This window comes from Parasteatoda tepidariorum, chromosome 6, assembly GCF_043381705.1.
Source record: "Parasteatoda tepidariorum isolate YZ-2023 chromosome 6, CAS_Ptep_4.0, whole genome shotgun sequence".
In the NCBI taxonomy this organism is placed as follows: domain Eukaryota; kingdom Metazoa; phylum Arthropoda; class Arachnida; order Araneae; family Theridiidae; genus Parasteatoda; species Parasteatoda tepidariorum.
The window spans coordinates 4,509,812-4,527,736 of NC_092209.1; the positions used below are offsets into that span (position 1 = coordinate 4,509,812).

General features: G+C 32.1%; 1 protein-coding gene across 1 annotated transcript in view; it reads left to right on the plus strand.

Moving 5' to 3' along the window:
• The window catches only part of LOC107447628 (pleckstrin homology domain-containing family O member 1), a 60,684-nt gene extending 43,173 nt beyond the window's left edge, over nt 1-17,511 (plus strand). Inside the window, exons 6-9 of the mRNA XM_016062583.4 lie at nt 7,199-7,308; nt 8,949-9,207; nt 12,381-12,593; nt 15,459-17,511. Coding sequence (XP_015918069.1) covers nt 7,199-7,308; nt 8,949-9,207; nt 12,381-12,593; nt 15,459-15,605 — 729 coding nt within the window. The 3' untranslated portion in view covers nt 15,606-17,511. The remainder of the gene's footprint in view (nt 1-7,198; nt 7,309-8,948; nt 9,208-12,380; nt 12,594-15,458) is intronic.
• The last annotated feature ends 414 nt before the right edge of the window (nt 17,512-17,925 follow it).

Here is a 17,925-nt window from a genome sequence, read left to right on the forward strand (position 1 = left end):
TTTTTTTTTTTTTTTTTTTTTTTTTTTTTTTTTTTTTTTTTTTTTTTTTTTTTTTTTTGCCGGCTAATTGGCATTTGTTTGTAGAATTGCTGATATTAGTTTTCGATGTGTCGAGCTTCCAATGGTATGCCAAATTTTTTAAAGAGGTAGCAAAATTTATACTTAAAAAAAGAAAAAAAATCGATTTAAAAAGTTTGATCAATACATTTTCTTGAGCCGTGGTGGGCCAGGGGATATAGCATACGTCCTTAAATGAGGTGAACCGGATTCGAATCCCAGCGATGGCTGGTCGATATGAACTTTGCACCAGCCTCGCACCGACCACAGTGCTGACATAAAATATCCTCAGTGGTGACGGATCATGAGTTGGAGTCCCCTTGCCGTCAGGCTAAACGTAGGAGGTTTTCGTGGTTTTCTTCTCCATGTAAACGCGGGTTGGTGCCATCTAAAAGTCCTCAAGGAAGGCGAATTTTTCCCAATACTAGACTTGGGAGTTCCCTTGTCTTCTTAAATGGATTCAAAATTACAGGGTAACGAAGATGAGCATTAGTAGTCGCAAACCCAAAAATAGGGTCGGCTATAAGACGACGGCTATAAAATATAAAATACATTTTCTTGATCATCGTTAAGACTTGGAAATTTATATCACGGATAGAATTCTGATACATACTGAATGAATATTATCTACTTCCCAGTACTACTTACATAGCAGATAAGCGGAGATCGTTAGTATTCACTGTTTTGGGGGAGGAAATAATAAAAATTGTAGCTCGTAGAAAAAAAAAGCGATTACTGATTTGAAATCAGTAAATATCAAAGATCAGTCCAAATATCTCCAGCCACCACAGAAAAAAAATTGTTTCTCGGTGCAACCAATTAAGCTAGTAAAAGAAAAATCAGTTTGCTAAAAAATTAAATTATGTGTAATGATAGGGCTCTCGCCAGTATGCCGACAATTGTCGCCAAATGTTCCACAAATGTCGCTAAAAGTCACACGCATTGGCGACAAATGTGTCGTTATGAAATATGTTTGGAATTTACAAAATAGAAACGAAAAATATTTTTTTGCATCGAATTCCATGCATTTAAAAAATTTTATTGCACTCATTTTTGTTGTTGTTTGATATGAAATTCAAATGCGTGCTATTAAAAAAAAAAGAATAACAGAGAGTGCCAATACAAAAAATTTTAAATTTACATGTTGTGCTGTGCTTTGTATTCATATACTGACATTATAATTCTTCATCAATAAAATAATATTTTTTGCTCTTTTAGAATTGGCATTATTTGAAATTTTATAATTTTTAAATAATTAATTTTTAATCTAATATTTTGCCCTTTCATACTTTCTCTGTTTTCCTCATTTATTTATTTAATTGCTCTCAGCATTTTAATTTCTATGTTGAATCTATTGATTGATATTATTTTAGCTTTTTTTTTACATTCCCCCCCTCAAGTTTGTCTAACATAATAGGTTTTTGGGCCACTTAATGAATACCTAACTGGTCCTAATGGACTACTAAATTTTCATTGCTGGTGTAAACCCTAATAATGACGTAAGAACGTTTACAGATTAAGTAAAATCTTGTTTTAAAAAGCTAAACCTAAAATGCTATTCAGCTTCCATTATTATGAAATGTGAAAGAGATAGTTTATAGATAAAGCCATTTATCTCTTCGAGGTTTTTTTATCTTCTTAATATCTCATCTTACTCAACATGCAAACATGCTTAATGTAAAATCTGAATTGAAATACCCAAAAATAAATACATATTTTCATAACGTTTTTTTAATAAGCAATTTGTGTAGAATCTTTCTCACTATATTAACAAATCGTAAAAACTGATACTGCCGCTATTTCGGGAATTCAACTTAACGTTACATTTTGTTTTGTAAAGCAAAACCCATAAGAAATTAAAAACCCATAAGAAATTAAAGCCAATTGAAATTATGAAAATGTACAATGAGTACGATGAAATAAAAAAAATTGTATTCGATTATTAAGTTTGAGAGTTATTAACAGTTAAGTTTCACGTAAAAAATAACATCGCTCCCCCCCCCCNCGAACAAAAATCAACCACAGAGTTGAAATTTGACATGCAGAAATGAGCCAGGTTTGTTTATGAACTTAACACGAACCTTTTTTTTTTTTTTTTAATTCAACTTTTTTCGAAAGTTGTAGCAATTCTAAGTGCTTTATTCTCAATTTTTTTTAAAGATACATTTTGTTTTACTGAGCAAAAACAATAAGATTTTTAAAAAATGAAGTTACGAAAGAAAGAAAAATACAAGGAGTAAGACGGAATGAAAAAAATTAACATTCAACTATCAGTTCGAGAATTAATAACTCTTAAACTTGTACGGGAAAAAATAACATGTTTGAACTATGCCCGTTAAAATGCAACTATATAGCTGAAATTTGACGTTGTAAAAGAGCCATTTTTACTTTCGAACTTATCGTATATTTTGTTTTGAAATTCTAATTTGTTCGATAGTTTTTGCAAATTTAAGTGCTTTTTTGCTTAAAGGGACCAAACTTTCGACCTCCCTCCTAAAAAAAAAATTTTTTTTCCTCAAATTTTTATGATTGTGGTTTTCTTTCAAATTTTAAGGATCGAAAATTTAAAACTTATCGAAAAAAGTTGTGTTTATTCAAAGAAATTTCGTTTTCGCAAATTTAAATATTTTTCGCATTTCTTAAGGTTAGACTTCGATCCAATCAGATGGCGTGTTGTGGGGCCAAAAATCAATTCTCTCGATCGAAAGCTACTTAAACGCTCTAATTCTTATTATGTGCACTGTACAAACACTTTTTTGATAATTTTATATTTTCTTCATAACCGGAGTTGGACAGCCAACTCGATTCTGAGTGTACGACTATCAATGTTCAACCCAATCCAGAAGACAAGGGAACTCTCGTATCAACCATTGGGACAAGCTGGCTTTCGATGATTTTCATGGAGCTAACCCGCATTTGCGTCACACGGAAAAGGAAAATCACGAAAACATTTTACGGTTACCCCAATAGCAATGGGATTCGAATCTATGATCCGTCTACCACTGAGGATGTTTTTATGTCAGCACTGTGGTCAGTGTGAGCCGGGAGCGTAATTCGTATGGACCAGTCAAAGCTGGGATTTGAAACTGAGTTACATCATTAGGAGGCGTACGCTCCCCTGACCCCCCCTTTTTTTTATTATTTCCATCTTTAACACCATTACAGTGCAAAAAGTCGAGTTTAAATTGATTAACATGTGAATCCCTACCGTATGAACAATATCGCTCCCTCACGGAATACTATTGGTGTTGCAGTTTTTTTTAAATGTAACCCTTTAGAGGGGAATTTTATTTAAAAAAATTATGTCATCAAAAACTAGGAAAAGCAGGTGATAGTATGCGCATACACAATGAAGCGAGTATCTTTATTTTTACATTTTTCAAAATAAAAAAAGGTTGAATAAAAACCACATTTAAGTGACAAAAAGCATCAGCGGTTTATATTATTGTCAAAAATATGTGGGTCAGTTTTTATCTCCCACCCCATGAAACGGTTAACTATATCCATTTTAAAGTAACTTTCAACATCAGACAGAGTATTCTTTTTGAAAAGATGTACTTTATTGCTTTGTTTGCTTAAAAAATACTGGCAGCTAAAAAGTGACGAACGTTTAGATGCAAATAGTTATACATTTCTAGCAATTTGCAATATTTTTGGATAAAGTGTTACTTGGTTGGTAAAACTGTGGCGGAAAGGGTTAAAAGCAAACGGGTAAAAGGAAAAGTAAACAAGAACATTTATTATCCTATAAACATTACAGACTCACATAAGAAGGTATAAACTACAGGCAATTGCCGGTATAGTCATTAAGAAAATAGGTTAAATTCTCCAGGGAATTATAAAAAAAAAGAAGAAGAAAAAGAACCATCGAGGTACTTTTAACAACAAAATTTATCCATATTAGTTCCATTCTTTTTCCATCAACCCGAGAAATAAAGTCGGTTAGTACGAGTCATTTTAGTTGCATTTTATTCACGTTATACTAAAGCTGCACAAAAAGCTATCGGCGACGGTCTGGGAAACATTCTGGAAGATGATCCGAAGACATCACAATTTTAAATCTTCTGCCGAGGAGATGTCTTCTTTGCTTCGATAGACTAAAGATTTGAGCACTAAGTCCAGCACTTGATACCGCACCTCCTCGGTTTCTGTGCAGGTCAATATAAGTGGTCACCCACTCGCTTACAGACGGAAGCAAGTGATTTCGGTGATCCACTGGGAACCGTGTCGTGGAATAAGTCCACTGGGTGGATTATAGAGTGGGTCAATGGAAGAGGACCACAATTCTTTCTGTATTTAAGCTGCCGATGGGACGAGAAGTTGATAAGAATAGTTGGCAAATGGTGGGCAACAAGAGCTCCGCGATCACAGAATGGTTAAAGTACTCCATAAACAAACAACCGAGCTCAAAAAGTTGGGCTATGCAGAAACCGGTAATCTTTTAATTGATACTAGGATCAACTATTATAAACTGTTATGTTAAAAGATAAACAATATCCTAACATCACCTTACTTCTTTTCCATATTTTTTTTAATTCACTGTTAGACATGTTAAAATACTGAAAGACGTGTTTTTAGAGCGTTAAGTAATTAAAAACAAAATTCGCAGCAATTTAAAAATAAATTAGTTTTTGTTATTTGTCTTTTAAGTCTTGACAGTCGTGCTTTTAACTATCACAGACACAAAGCAATTAAGTTTAAAAAAATGAGCTGTTGGCATTGAAAAAAAGTTAAAGGAATTGTCTCTTAACTCCTTTCTAAAGTCAACTCCTCAGAAAATGACTAAAATAAAATAGTTAAGAAACTGAATAATTCCTTACCTAAAGTGAAATTTATTCTAGTATTAAAATTATAAGTCAGCTAAATTTATTGCGTTTAATCAGTGGGCGGACGTAATTATTCTTCAGAAACGCGGAAGTCACAATAACTTCTTAAGCTTAGTTGAAATCGTTTATTCCGATTAGTTAAGAGGAAAAAATACAGATTATTTACGGTTATTTAATTTTTTCCCACTAAATTATTCTCGTTAAAAACAAAAAATGTTATTTCCTCCTAAAAGTGTCTCAACTGACACTTATTTTATTTTATTTCACCCGAATAACTTAGTGGTAAAAGTTCTAAACGGAGAATTTAGTTGTCAATTTGAGTAAATTAATCTAACAGTTCATATGCTGGTTCTTTTTGCTGCTTCAATATATCTCCGTATTTTTCTATTCCTTTCTTTTTTTATGTTATTTCAATGTATCTCCGTATTTTTTAATTATTTTCTCTTTTTTTCTGATACTTTAATACATCTCCGCATTTTTCGACTCTTTTCGCTTGTTTCTGTAATTTCAATAGATCTCCATAATTTTCTCTTTTCTTTGTTGCTTCAATATATTTCTGGATTTTTTATTTATTTATTATTTTCTGTTACATCAGTATATCTTCCTATTTTTCTATTCTTTTCTTTTTTGTTATTCCAATATGCATACCTGCCAACATTCATTCTTTTCGAGAATGGATTTTCCAAGTGGTAGTAAAACAATTACCGAAAAACAGTTATACTCAAAAAGATATTTATATTTTAATCAGGTTGAAATTCGCCATCGTGAGGACTAATATGCTTTTTATATATTTGTTGCAATTATTTATATGTAGTGGTGGTCAAACTCATTTATAATTATTAATATAATTCAAAAAGTTTAGTGAAATAGCATGAATCTTGCTAGCACTTTAAATATGAAAAAAATATCTTCCGAGAAAACCGGAGGAATTGGCAGGTATGAATATATCTCGATATTTTTCTATTATTTTCTGTTCCTTGTTACTTCAATGTATCTGGAATTTTTCTATTAATTTTTCTTTTTTCTGTTACTCCAATGTACTTCCGTATTTTTTATATTGCTTCTTCTTTTTTTGTTGCTTCAATCTATCTCTAAACTTTATTTTTATTATTTTTCTCTTTTTCTCCTGTTTCAACATATATCTTCGTATTTCTTCAATTCTTTTCTTTTTTAGCAATTTCAATATGTCTCGGTATTTTTCTATTATTTTCTCCTTTTTTGTTTTACTTCAATATATCTCCGTATTTTTCCATTATTTTCTTTTTTTTTTTGTTGATAATCCAAAATATTTCCACATTTTTATTCTCTTTTTTTGTTGCATCAAAATGTCTGTATTTTTATATTATTTTCTTTCTTTTCTATTTCACATCAGTGTATCTTAATATTTTTCTATTTATTATAATTTCAATATTATCGGTATTTTTCTATTATTTTCTCCTTTTTTCTTAATTAATATATTTTCTTTTTTTCCAAATAAATCTATTTTTTCAAAAACGATTTTTTTCCATGTTTTTTCAGGGGAAGAAATGAATTTACAATCCAAGCTTAGAACCTTTGATTGTTTATTACTTTATTAAAGACTTTATTCTCTTCAAAAATATACAAATTGAAAATAACAGTAGTCGAGAGAAAAAAAAGAACTGAACGAAAAAAATTACAGTGGCCGAAAGGGACAAATCAGGGTAAAAGCATTTCCACGTGCAATGGAGAGGTGGTGAGAAACTAATGCCGTTCACAAGGGAATCAGCATTCATACGAATAAAAGAAGATTCCAGGTTATCAAGATGTGCTGATGGAACTAGGGTGGAAAAAACTTTACCATTGTTGAAATTGAATTTATTCCAGAGATTCCAACAATGTGCAGCAATTGATGATTTTTCGAATTTTGACAATGGACATCATATATCTATCGTGTTCCTTAAGTCGAGATTTTAAAAGCATGTCCAGCTTGTCCGATTTATCCAAGATCGTCACGTTTGGCAAGTCTTGAAAATGGGTGCCTGTTTTTGAGCGCTTAACACATCTCGACTGGTTTTTCCAATTTGTATACTTTTTAAGCAAATAATTTTTAATCCAATAATATCTTTCCGCTTCAGTTTCTTGGGATTATTTATCTAACTTGGATTGTATAATCCAATGGTTCTTAAAGTGTGTGCCGGGGGACCCTGGGGTGTTACGGAGTGAGCCTGGTGGGGGGGGGCTACTTAATTTCAAGTCCAATATTCATATATTCTTCAAGTGACCAGTAAAGACCGATACAGATTTTTATATTCATTATGATAGTGGTCAGCTCATTATGCCTTTTTCTTTTTCAGTCTCGATCGGACGAAGTAAGTGACCTACGACAACGGTCCATTAGTTTGTCCACCCCTCAATCGTCTGATCGAATTGATGAAGAAGAAAGTCCACCCTCACAACAAACAAGGTAATTAAACAATTTATATATTAAACTATCTGAATACCTGTTCATCGTACAAGGTAAAACAAATGGTAAATAAACACTAAGTTAGTATTCATCAATATGCAACTATGCTCAAAGCTAAACAGCATATGCTGCCACAATTAAAAGCTTTTTATTATTTGCTGCCTGTCACAGTGACTTTACGCTATTAGATTAAGTAAAACACTTTTATAGATGCTCAACAATACCTAAAGTATCATTCGACATGATGCTATTACTCGTGGCTCCCTCTAGAGTGCGAAGCTTTATCATAATCAAGCAATTTCTCTATTCATTTTAAATAATTATGTAATTTAGTTTATTTTTAATTATTGTTGATTTAAATTTATTTATTTTTATCGAAACATATTTACATGTCCGGCTACATTAAATGGCCTAACTATGAAGAAAAAAAAATTGCTACAGATTTGTTTATACCATGTGGATATATCTTTCTGTTATCTACCACTTTAGCTTTAAAAATATACTAAGCATCGAGTTAACGTAGGATGGCTTTACAGTAGAACGGTTTAACGAGGTCCGATACCTCGGTGCCGTTGCAGTCTGATCAAATTCGATCAGCACACTGACCGCAGCCATTGATCGAAGCATTGACTTCAGTGTTCTACTGGGAACCTTGTCTTTACGATCAGTCTACTGCCGGGCAGTAACCACTTTAATCTTTTGCATTCCAATATCAACTCTGAGTAGACATCAAAAATCACCACTTCTGATCTTAATAAATGGTTCTTTTTAGTAAACACATTATTTTATGAATTTTAGAAATTATATAAAAATATTGCACTGAGTTTAAATGATTTAGTGTTCATGTTAGTTCCAACAGAATATTAAAGTAATCGGAATGTAAAATGTTAAGTCTATACATATGCCACCATTTCACCGTAAAAGGTGATGCCGATATATACTGCAGGAGTAAAAAGAAAGAATGTAAGAACAAACATCGGACCCTACACTAAAATAGTGATTAAACTGCAAACAATTAGTAAAATGTAACCAGTGGAGATCTCTAACTGCTAAGGTATTCACAATAAGATTCTTTAAACTATTTGGTGCAACATCTCTTTTTTTTTAATGGATGGGTTCTACTTCGCACGACTTCCAAATCGAAAGTCGCCATGGAGAAATCTTCAGAGGAAGGCATTAGCTCACATTGTGCTGTCTGGCCAACTATGATGAGGATGATGAATTCCACTAGGTTCAGTTTTACCTCAACAATAATCACCCACAAAGAGTTTCTTAGTTTCAAAAGTGATAGTACCCACAATCCCTAGATATTTCCTTATGTCCAGACAGAAAAAATGTTAAGTGGTTTATTTAAAAAAAATTTTTTTAATGAAAATAACAATAATTTTTTTTATAGAAATAGTTGTTTTTGTCAATTTTGAACTAGTGAACACTCCTCTCGATTTCTTTTACAATATCTTTTTGAAATGAAAATAAATGGTTGAGTCTGTCAATCGCAAAATCAGTCCTAATGTCCAGGTGTCGTGTGGTTCATTTACATTGAAAAAATGTATATAATAATAATAAATTCACAGAAATAGTTGCTTTTGACAATCTTGAACTAGAATCCTTGATTTGTTTTTTACATTTTCTTTTTGAAGTGAAAACAAATGGTTGAGTTTGTCAATGGAAGAAATGGAGAGGGAATCGGACGACGCATTCGAAACACAGCGAAGCAGTTCCGCATTCGACATTCATAAGCATAAGGATTCTTCACCCCAACTTAATGATGGAGAATCGATGGTGAAAAAAATGGTGCGTCGTGGAAATCTGATGGGTCAACACGCTGCCCTGACCAAAGAGTTGGAGATGAAACTAAAGGCTGGAATGACCCCTGGTGCAAGAAGACCACCCTCAGAGGTAAGATCAGTGTTATGTGTAAATTCTTGCGGCTAATACTCAGTGAAATCCAACGACGAAGCTGCCAACTTTCGCAGGATTATAGTTTTCCTAATACTGCCGTGCAAAAGAAAAATCGACGTAGGCGACAATAAAAATTCAAAATTGAGATTTATATATATTTGGCATCCCTATATAATTAACTACATGTTGCGCAATTTTCTTTTTTTTTAAATAAAATTTGTTCTACGAGTTTTCTGAAATTCTATTTTAGCGTTCATAGCATTAGCAATAGAAAGAAAATAGTTCTCAAGCTACTTTTCTTGGAACCTATCGTGAAGCACTTACGTTTTTTTTAAATAACATGCTATTTTTGTAACTGCTGTAAGTTTGTAACAGTTTATTCGTGGTTATTAGGCCAAGTTTAGCCTATCTTTAGCCAACTCACTCTATGCTAGCAATGAAAATGGCGCAAAACTTAGATCTGCCTAGCTGTGGGCTGGCTAGCGTTATCAAGCAGGGACGAGCTTCCTAGTATTAAACAAATTTAAAGTTTTGTGAAAATGAAAGCGTTTGTGATTTTATATTTTAATTCTCAGAAAGTCAAGCAAACGTTGCATTACCTAGGGCAGTGGTCGGCAAACTTATTAGCCAAAGAGCCAAATATGAACATTACAACAATTTTTAAAAAAAATTGGGAGCCAAATCTGCTTGTTTAGTAAACTTTTATTACACTAAATAAGTAGTACACTAAATAAAACTAAATTTCATACTTAATAAATATTTATTAATGCGAACAATGTGCTTGCATCTCCTTGGAAAGTTTGAGTAAGTCAGGTTTGTATGTTGTTGTTTTTAATTTTAGGCATGATTCCAAGTTCTCATCAATAAGACGACTTCTCAGTTTACTCTTGATAATGTTCATGCTTGAAAAAGATTGTTCGCATATATATGTAGAACCGAAAAGGGAAAGAACAGCAAACGCGAGCTTTTTCAGCTGATCGTAAGAGTCAGGAATACTATTCCAAGCGTTGAAAATGATCATGTCTTCCTTCTCCAGGTCATTCAAAGCAGACCACTTGTGTTGTGAACTAAGATCAAATTTTTTCTTCTCCAATATTTCCAATTCAACACAAAGACGTTCGAATTTAGAGCGCCATATCTCCTTGTTTTTTAAATCCAGCAATTGTATTTCAAAGCTACCAATGTCAATTTCAAAAGGAGAAAATTTCAACTCGGTTATCGTAGCATTAAGAGGATTTTTGACAAATGCTAAAGTTGCTCTGCTGTTTTTAAATTCCTGAAACCTGCTGAGAAATGCTTCCCTCATATTTAAAATTATTGTTTTAAAATGGTGTTTATCAATAGAGGAATTATTTTCTTGGCGATGCTTCAGCAGGGTCGGAAAGTAAAACAATGTTTACCTTTCCGGTCAAAATCCTGAGCAAAAATGGATAATTTGTTTTCGAATGTTACTACTTCTTCTAACATCGAAAAAAATAAGTTTCCTTAGTATAAATAGAAGAAATAGAAAAATAGAAGTTATCGAAAAATCGATTAAAAATTTTGTACCGGAACCACAAACATACATAGCAGGTGTAATAAAATCGTATAAAAATACCTGCAAGATGTGCAGCTAGATTGAAAAATACAACAACTTCTTAATAAGACAGGGCAACGGCAGACACGGTAGATAAGACAAAACTGTACCCCCACTACTTTAGAAAAAGTATGCGCGCACATGCTTGTGGCACCTTTGTATCACACCAGAGTACGCCGAAAACGTACTGTGGTGTGCCTCGGCAAACACCCAGTCCCCAAGTATGTACCTCGACAACCCTCCTGACCACTCCAAAAAACAAACTGAAGTGAGGTAAATCCAGCCAGCATAACCGGTTGAAAACCCCCCTCATAGGCACTTCCAAACTGACTCGCGTGGAGAGAGGACGCGTTCCTCAACCCTTCATTAAAATTATCTAATTCTTTACAATGTAAGTTTTCATTGTATGTTTTTGTTATAAATTAAATTTTTCCTTAACTTAAACTTTTTTTTATTCTTATTTATTTTTGCAATTAATTTTTAATTACGCAATTTAAATATAGCATGTTATTAACTTTAAAGCACACACGTGCTATACGTACGAACAATTTCAGCCGGTAGCTTGTACATGGTTTGTGTTTACGTTTACGAAAATTAATAAAATTAAACTCGATATTCGTCACGTATTTTTACAACAATCTAGAATTTTATTTACCTATCTTTTAGCTTTAACAAAAAATTATACATGTTCTCGATTTATAGAAGAATTTTAATTTATCAAAATAAGATGTAATTTTTTTCTTGCCAATTTTTTTTTTTTAAATGAAAATATTATTGCGCCTTCCGTGGATATTTATACCAGAGCCGCACTTAAGGAGCCAAAGAGCCACATGCGGCTCTGGAGCCGCACTTTGCCAACCACTGACCTAGGGTCATAAAAATGTCAAAAATTTGAGAATTATTTATAGATTTCGGTAATTGTTGAATGAAATCTCGCCAACTTGGCAATTTTAAGTTAAATAATTTTTTAAATATTTAAATTATTTGTCATTCTTATGCCCAGATATTTTTTTGCTGCAAGATGGTATGTATAGTTAAAAATTATGACTTTGAATCAAGTGAAAGGTATTTAAATTGTAGCTTTTTTATTTACCTTCGCAAAACGCTGTTAATATTTAAGTTTCTTAGAAGTTATTGATCTACACAGCGTAACATGTCTGGTCCTATAATCTAGTTTTAAAGTACCCAGGTTTTCTCTACCTGTAAATTAGACTGAAAACGTTTTGATTTGAACGGAGTATGTCTGGCTATGGTCTATAAAGAATAAAAACGGGAGCTAAAAAAAAAAGTTAGTATTTGGAAGAGTTAGCTCTTTTACTTCTAAAAGAGGGAGAGACGATCAATTGGTTAAAAAAGAACTTGATCACCACAACCTACGAAGAATTCAGATCTAAACAGGTGTTACATAACCACCATCCTTAATATATATTTTTAGAATTTATGTCAAAAAGCGTCGCAAATAATTCTTTAAACAAAAACGCTATCGAAATTTGTCGAACCACTACTAAAAGAAGTATAGTTTATCAATAATATATTAGTGATAGAAAACAAAAGTTTACAGACATATAGCGACAAATATTTTGTTCTATTCCAGAGTGAAGACGACAGCCAATCCAAGAAAGACGGTGATTCAGAAAAGAACATGGAACAACTTATAACTAAAGTGAATACCACCAAAGAAGGACTGCGGCAACTGGAAGACAAAGTTAGCTTGTTGATGAAGACAGTGGAATCAGCGAGTGAAAATAACGATAAAGCTAAATCTCAAGCTGGTGATATTCTTCTTCAAGCAACGGTCACATTGCAGGTAAAAAACTTGTTCAAAATTTAAGAAGAAAAAAAAATGCGCGTATAAATTAACATAACTGCCAACTTTTATGCTTTTTGGAAAAAAATTTCCTAGTGCTGTCTAAAGTTACGCTCTAATGTTTAATTATTGTTATAATAAATAAACTGGCCAATATCTAAAGCCCCAGAGTCATATACATATATATGTGAGGCCTAATATTTATTAGATGCAGCTTCAGTAGTCTTCAAAACTAAAACAATATCTGCTGTTTAATTATTTTTTAAATATAGGGCTGCCATAAATAAAGTAAAAGCGTTTAAAGCACTATTGAGAGAAAACTCCTGAATCGAACTCAACTTTATTTTCAGTCTATACTGGAATTCGGTTTCGAAAAAAATACTTCAGTTTTTGCCACCAAGGACCACAATAGGAAGAAAATAAGCATAGAAAGTACATTATAATTGACATTTTAAATGCATTTTGATAGAAGCGGCGCATTTACATCCGCAATCGTATATTACATCTACATTTTATCAAACACTTAAGCAATCACGTATCCTTTTAGCAATTGTTGCAAACACATTTTATGGTCTAATCAATTTATTGCTTGTATGCTATTTGTTTGTTGAATTCAATGAATTTTTGAGGTACCTCGAAACATGGGTATTCGATTTTCAATTTCAAAAAGGGCACAAACCTGTTAACACCTTCTCTGTCACAGTCCGGGCCATTCATTAGTGTCGACTATTCCAACCGAATAAAATGTGATATTTTGATCAGAATGCATGAAAAAATGTCAAATTCATGTTCCTGCCACAGTGCTAACGTAAAATATCCTCAGTGGTAGACCTTGCCCTCTGGCTAATCGTGGGAGGTTTTCGTCGTTTTCCTGTCTATGCAAATCAAATTTGAGTTAGTTCCATCAAAAAATCCTCCACGAAAGCTGGTTTGTCCCTATACTTGATCCAGTTCCCTTGTCTTCTGGGTTGGGTTCAAATTAACAGGACTATGGAGTTGAGTATTGACGGTCGTAAGCTCAGAATTGGGTCGACTGTTTAACGCTGGTTATAAACGTTGACGGAAAGCTATTTTCCCATCCATGATTTGTTTGAACATCTGCAGTTACCTTTACATAAAAAATACAATTTGTTTAGTAGTAATAGTAAGCTAGTATTTGTATTACTACTAGTAGTAATAGTAAGATTAGTAGCAATAGTAAGAGCAGGATTAAGAAGAGAGGCTTACACTTGGAAGTTATTTTCACTGGTGCGCTCGTTTTATTCGGTGGTAATATTCCACCGAATTTGTTTGTAGTTATAAATACGGAATTTATAAATTCGGCTATTTTTAAGCACAGAAGTTAAAGATTTTGGCCAATTCCTTACAGTATGTAAACTTTTGAAAAATCCCACACACTTCTCTATAAAAATAATAATAATAAATAAATAATTAAATAAAAGTCAAGGTATTTTTAGTGTTTTAGTTTACAACATACCAAAATTTTCGCTTATAATTTCAATTGTGGTTATAACAATCAATTACAGTAAACAATTACTAGCAATCGTAATTACAACTGTAGTCGTAATTGCAATAGTCGATTACAGTAATCAATTACTTCTAATCGCGATTACAACACACTCAGGGCTCGAAAAAACTCAAAACTTTTACCCGTCCCCGAGGCCGGTTTGTCCAACAATGTACCCGTCCTCCTTTGAAACTATCCTGTCGCTTCTAAATAAATAAAAATATAATTTTCTTTTATACAAACATTTTTATAAATTGCACAATGAATTAGTAGTTACTAGGATTACAAATACTAGGATATTGCATTATACAGTAATAAAAGGAATACTAGGGTACTAATAGGAACCTAGTATTTCTTTTATAAAATAATTTATTTCTTTTATGAAATAATTTAAATGACAAATGTCAAGTTATCTGGAATGTCGATTTATCCGAGGGTACTGCGTTTTTTAAATGAATTAAATATGACGAATGAATTAATCTGAAAGGGGTTTTCCATTTAGGTAGATGTTCATAATTGCGTTTAACGCAATGCAGTACGCAATGCTTTTTTTTTGTAAGTTCATTGCTGAAAAATCCCTTTCAACCGCTGCAGTGCGGGAGACAACATCAATTCCACCATGCGCAGTAAGTTGCTGTATTTCTAGATTAGAGGGTCATTTTAGAAGTGAGGCACTAGACTCTTGTAAGATAACAAAAATTGAAAATGTATTACCAACAGTAACGGGGAAATGGCCGTCCGCGCGGACGTCGGATTCGAGAAATTAGTTGTCCGCGGGTAATTTTTGACCACCCAGAACGGGCGGACGGGTGGTTCTTCGAGCCCTGAACACACTATAATTTTGATTACAGCTGTAATCGTGATTGCAAGTAATCAAGAGAAATGATTAAAGATAATTACGATTACAAGTAATCAAAAATGTGTGAGTAGATGTAATCAAAATATGCGAATACAAATAAGTATGATAGCATACTATAAATATAGTAAGTGCATACATATTTTTATGTACGTACGTATGTATATGCACTTTTCAATGCACGTATGCAAAAGTACAAATGTATACAGATATAAATAATGTTTGTACGTTATATATCAATATATAAATGAATGTGAATTTCAAAGAAGATATGTATATGCAATGTATTTATGTACAAACGTTGGTTGTATGGTATTCTTGAAGTAATTCTTTGTGTAAGTAAATAGCAATTTCAAAAACATTTTAACGTAATATTGCTTTAAAAAAATGGCCCTATATGGGGTTAATTTAAGCGTATTGGTACTTATTTCCTAATTTGAAGTCAGACGTTAATTTATTAATAACAAGTAATTAATTTAAATGTTATTTCCTATGTTTTCAGGAAGCAGAAAGGATTAATGCGGAGTGCAAGAGGGCTTTAACAGAAGTGAGCGAGGCAAAAACTGAATACCAATTGCTTATGAAAGAATGTGAGAGAACCTTGGCCAAACTAAAAAGTGATTCAGAGAGTCAAAATGATAGCACCTGAATTTTTTGTACCCCATCAACTCTTGTTATTCCTAACTTCTGAATCGGTGTTCCGAAGCGAACTTTTTTCAAAGTCAGTGTTCTGAAATGACTTTTAACATGCAAGAACATGTTTCAGAATTCATTTTCTTACATGAGCAAATATTATGAACACAATACCTTGAGGAAATTTAGTTTTCTTAGGTAGTATAAAAAACCTGTACTCAAGATACGTTCTTTGAAAACTGTGTAAGTTGATCACTTGTAGTTATTTTAATACAGGTGGTCAACTTAGTAAGGAGCTATTCGATTGTTTTCACCGATTTGGTATTTGATTATCGAGATCAACTGAACAGATTTCGCAGTACTAATACAATTTGCAATGCTCCATGTTAACCAATTTATAAGTTAAAATAAACAGTCCATTTTGTTTTTTTAAGGATAAAAATTGGTGCAAAAATTTCAAAGGAAATATTTAATTTGAAACTATTACATAATTTGCAATTATTACTTAATTTTGTATTTAATTTGAAATTATAACATATTTGTAATTATTGCATAATTATAAATTAATACATATTCAAGATGCGAAAATTATGAAAATTCTAATCCTTTTCCTTGGGATGAATGATTTCAGAGTAAAGTAATTATTTTACACTTAACTTTATCAAACTTCCATTTTATATAATAGTACAGATCAATTTTATAGATTCTTAAAATTACAGCAATTTTGAACTTAAGTTATATTTTTAACTAAATATTACTTAAACACTTTACTCCAGTATTGTCTTTTGCAGGGCGTTTAATATCTCTAAACATCGTTAAAAAATATTCATATTTCACTGAAGGAAATATTAATATTTCACGATAAACCGCAATATTTTTTTTCCGATTCACAATTTTATGATCAATATTTTTGTCTATCAAATTGAATTTTTCAACTAACCCCTTATCCGCATAATGATTTAGAATCGAATATAATTTTCGATATAACGCTATTCTATAACTATCATTGTCAATATTGATTTCGATATCGTAGAATTAAATAATGATCGATGCGAATAATCATGATATTATCGTTGTAGATATATTCGATGTTGTAAGATATGGTATTCACTATACATCACGAGACTAATATTTGAAATGTCAAGGTTTCACAGAACAACGCTCAGTTCTTATAGATGAGTTCAAACTAAAGAAAAAAATTTTAATCCCAATTTGAATTTATAAAATTGTTTTTCTAAACCTTCACAGGATCAGTTTTAAAAGAAAATATAAAATTTTTATTGTTTAAGAATTTGATGCTTTTTTTCGCTCTGCAGTGCATTCCCTAATTGAGTGATTTAGGTAAAAATTGTAAGTTATTTCCTCCAATGTGTACTGTCTCCGCATTGAGTATTTTTGTCAAAAATTTTATGCTACTTTCTTTATATTGTTTTGACAAAAAACGTAAGTTACTTTCGCTGCTGTGCAATGATGAGTAACATTCAAAAAAGTTTTTTCAAGGAAATGCTGATAATGTTTCTTCATTGAATAGAGTTTGAAATCTACAGCTTAAAACTAAATAAATACGTTGGTATAGTCTTTTTGGGTCAGTTAAAAGAGATTTATAAAATTGTATGAATGAGAATTAAGCCAAGAAGAATTTTACACCGAGTTTCTAGTCAGTGCCTTATTAATTGCCAATTAAACCAAAGTCTGGTGATAAAGCCTGTATTATGCTGTTTTCTATTTTTTCATAAGGGGTTTTGCAGAAAATGTGCTTTTTGTAACCATTTAAATTAGAAACAGCTTTAAAAGCTATATTCTTTATGTATTAAGTGTTGATATTGTCATATTTTCTGCAGTCCTTATTTATGTATTGTTAATATATATGAAGTGCAATTTTCATTAAATTTGTGTATAAATAAAACTATAGTGAAAATTTCGATGTGTATAAACATACTTTGAGAAGTCACAAAACATAGGTTATTTAAAAAAATTTGCACACAACTAAAAAAAAGAAAGTTTTGTATGTAGGAAAAGAAAATTGACAAAATAACTTGCGCACATAAAGTGGCCTAGTGTAGAAAGTGATTTTTTTTTTAAAATGACAGATTAAATACAAATGAAATGTAATTTATAAATGAGGTTGAAATTCTGCAATGATGGTATGCTAGAGCCAGGATGGCTCAGGGAATAGAGTGTTCGCTTCGCCTTCCAATGAGGTGAACCGGGTTCAAATCCCAACGATGGCTGGTCAATACGAATTCCACATCCCGCTAGCACTGCCGTAAAATATCCTCAGTGGTAGACGGAGCACGAGTTCGAGTCTCCTTACAGTCAGTTTAACCGCGAGAGGT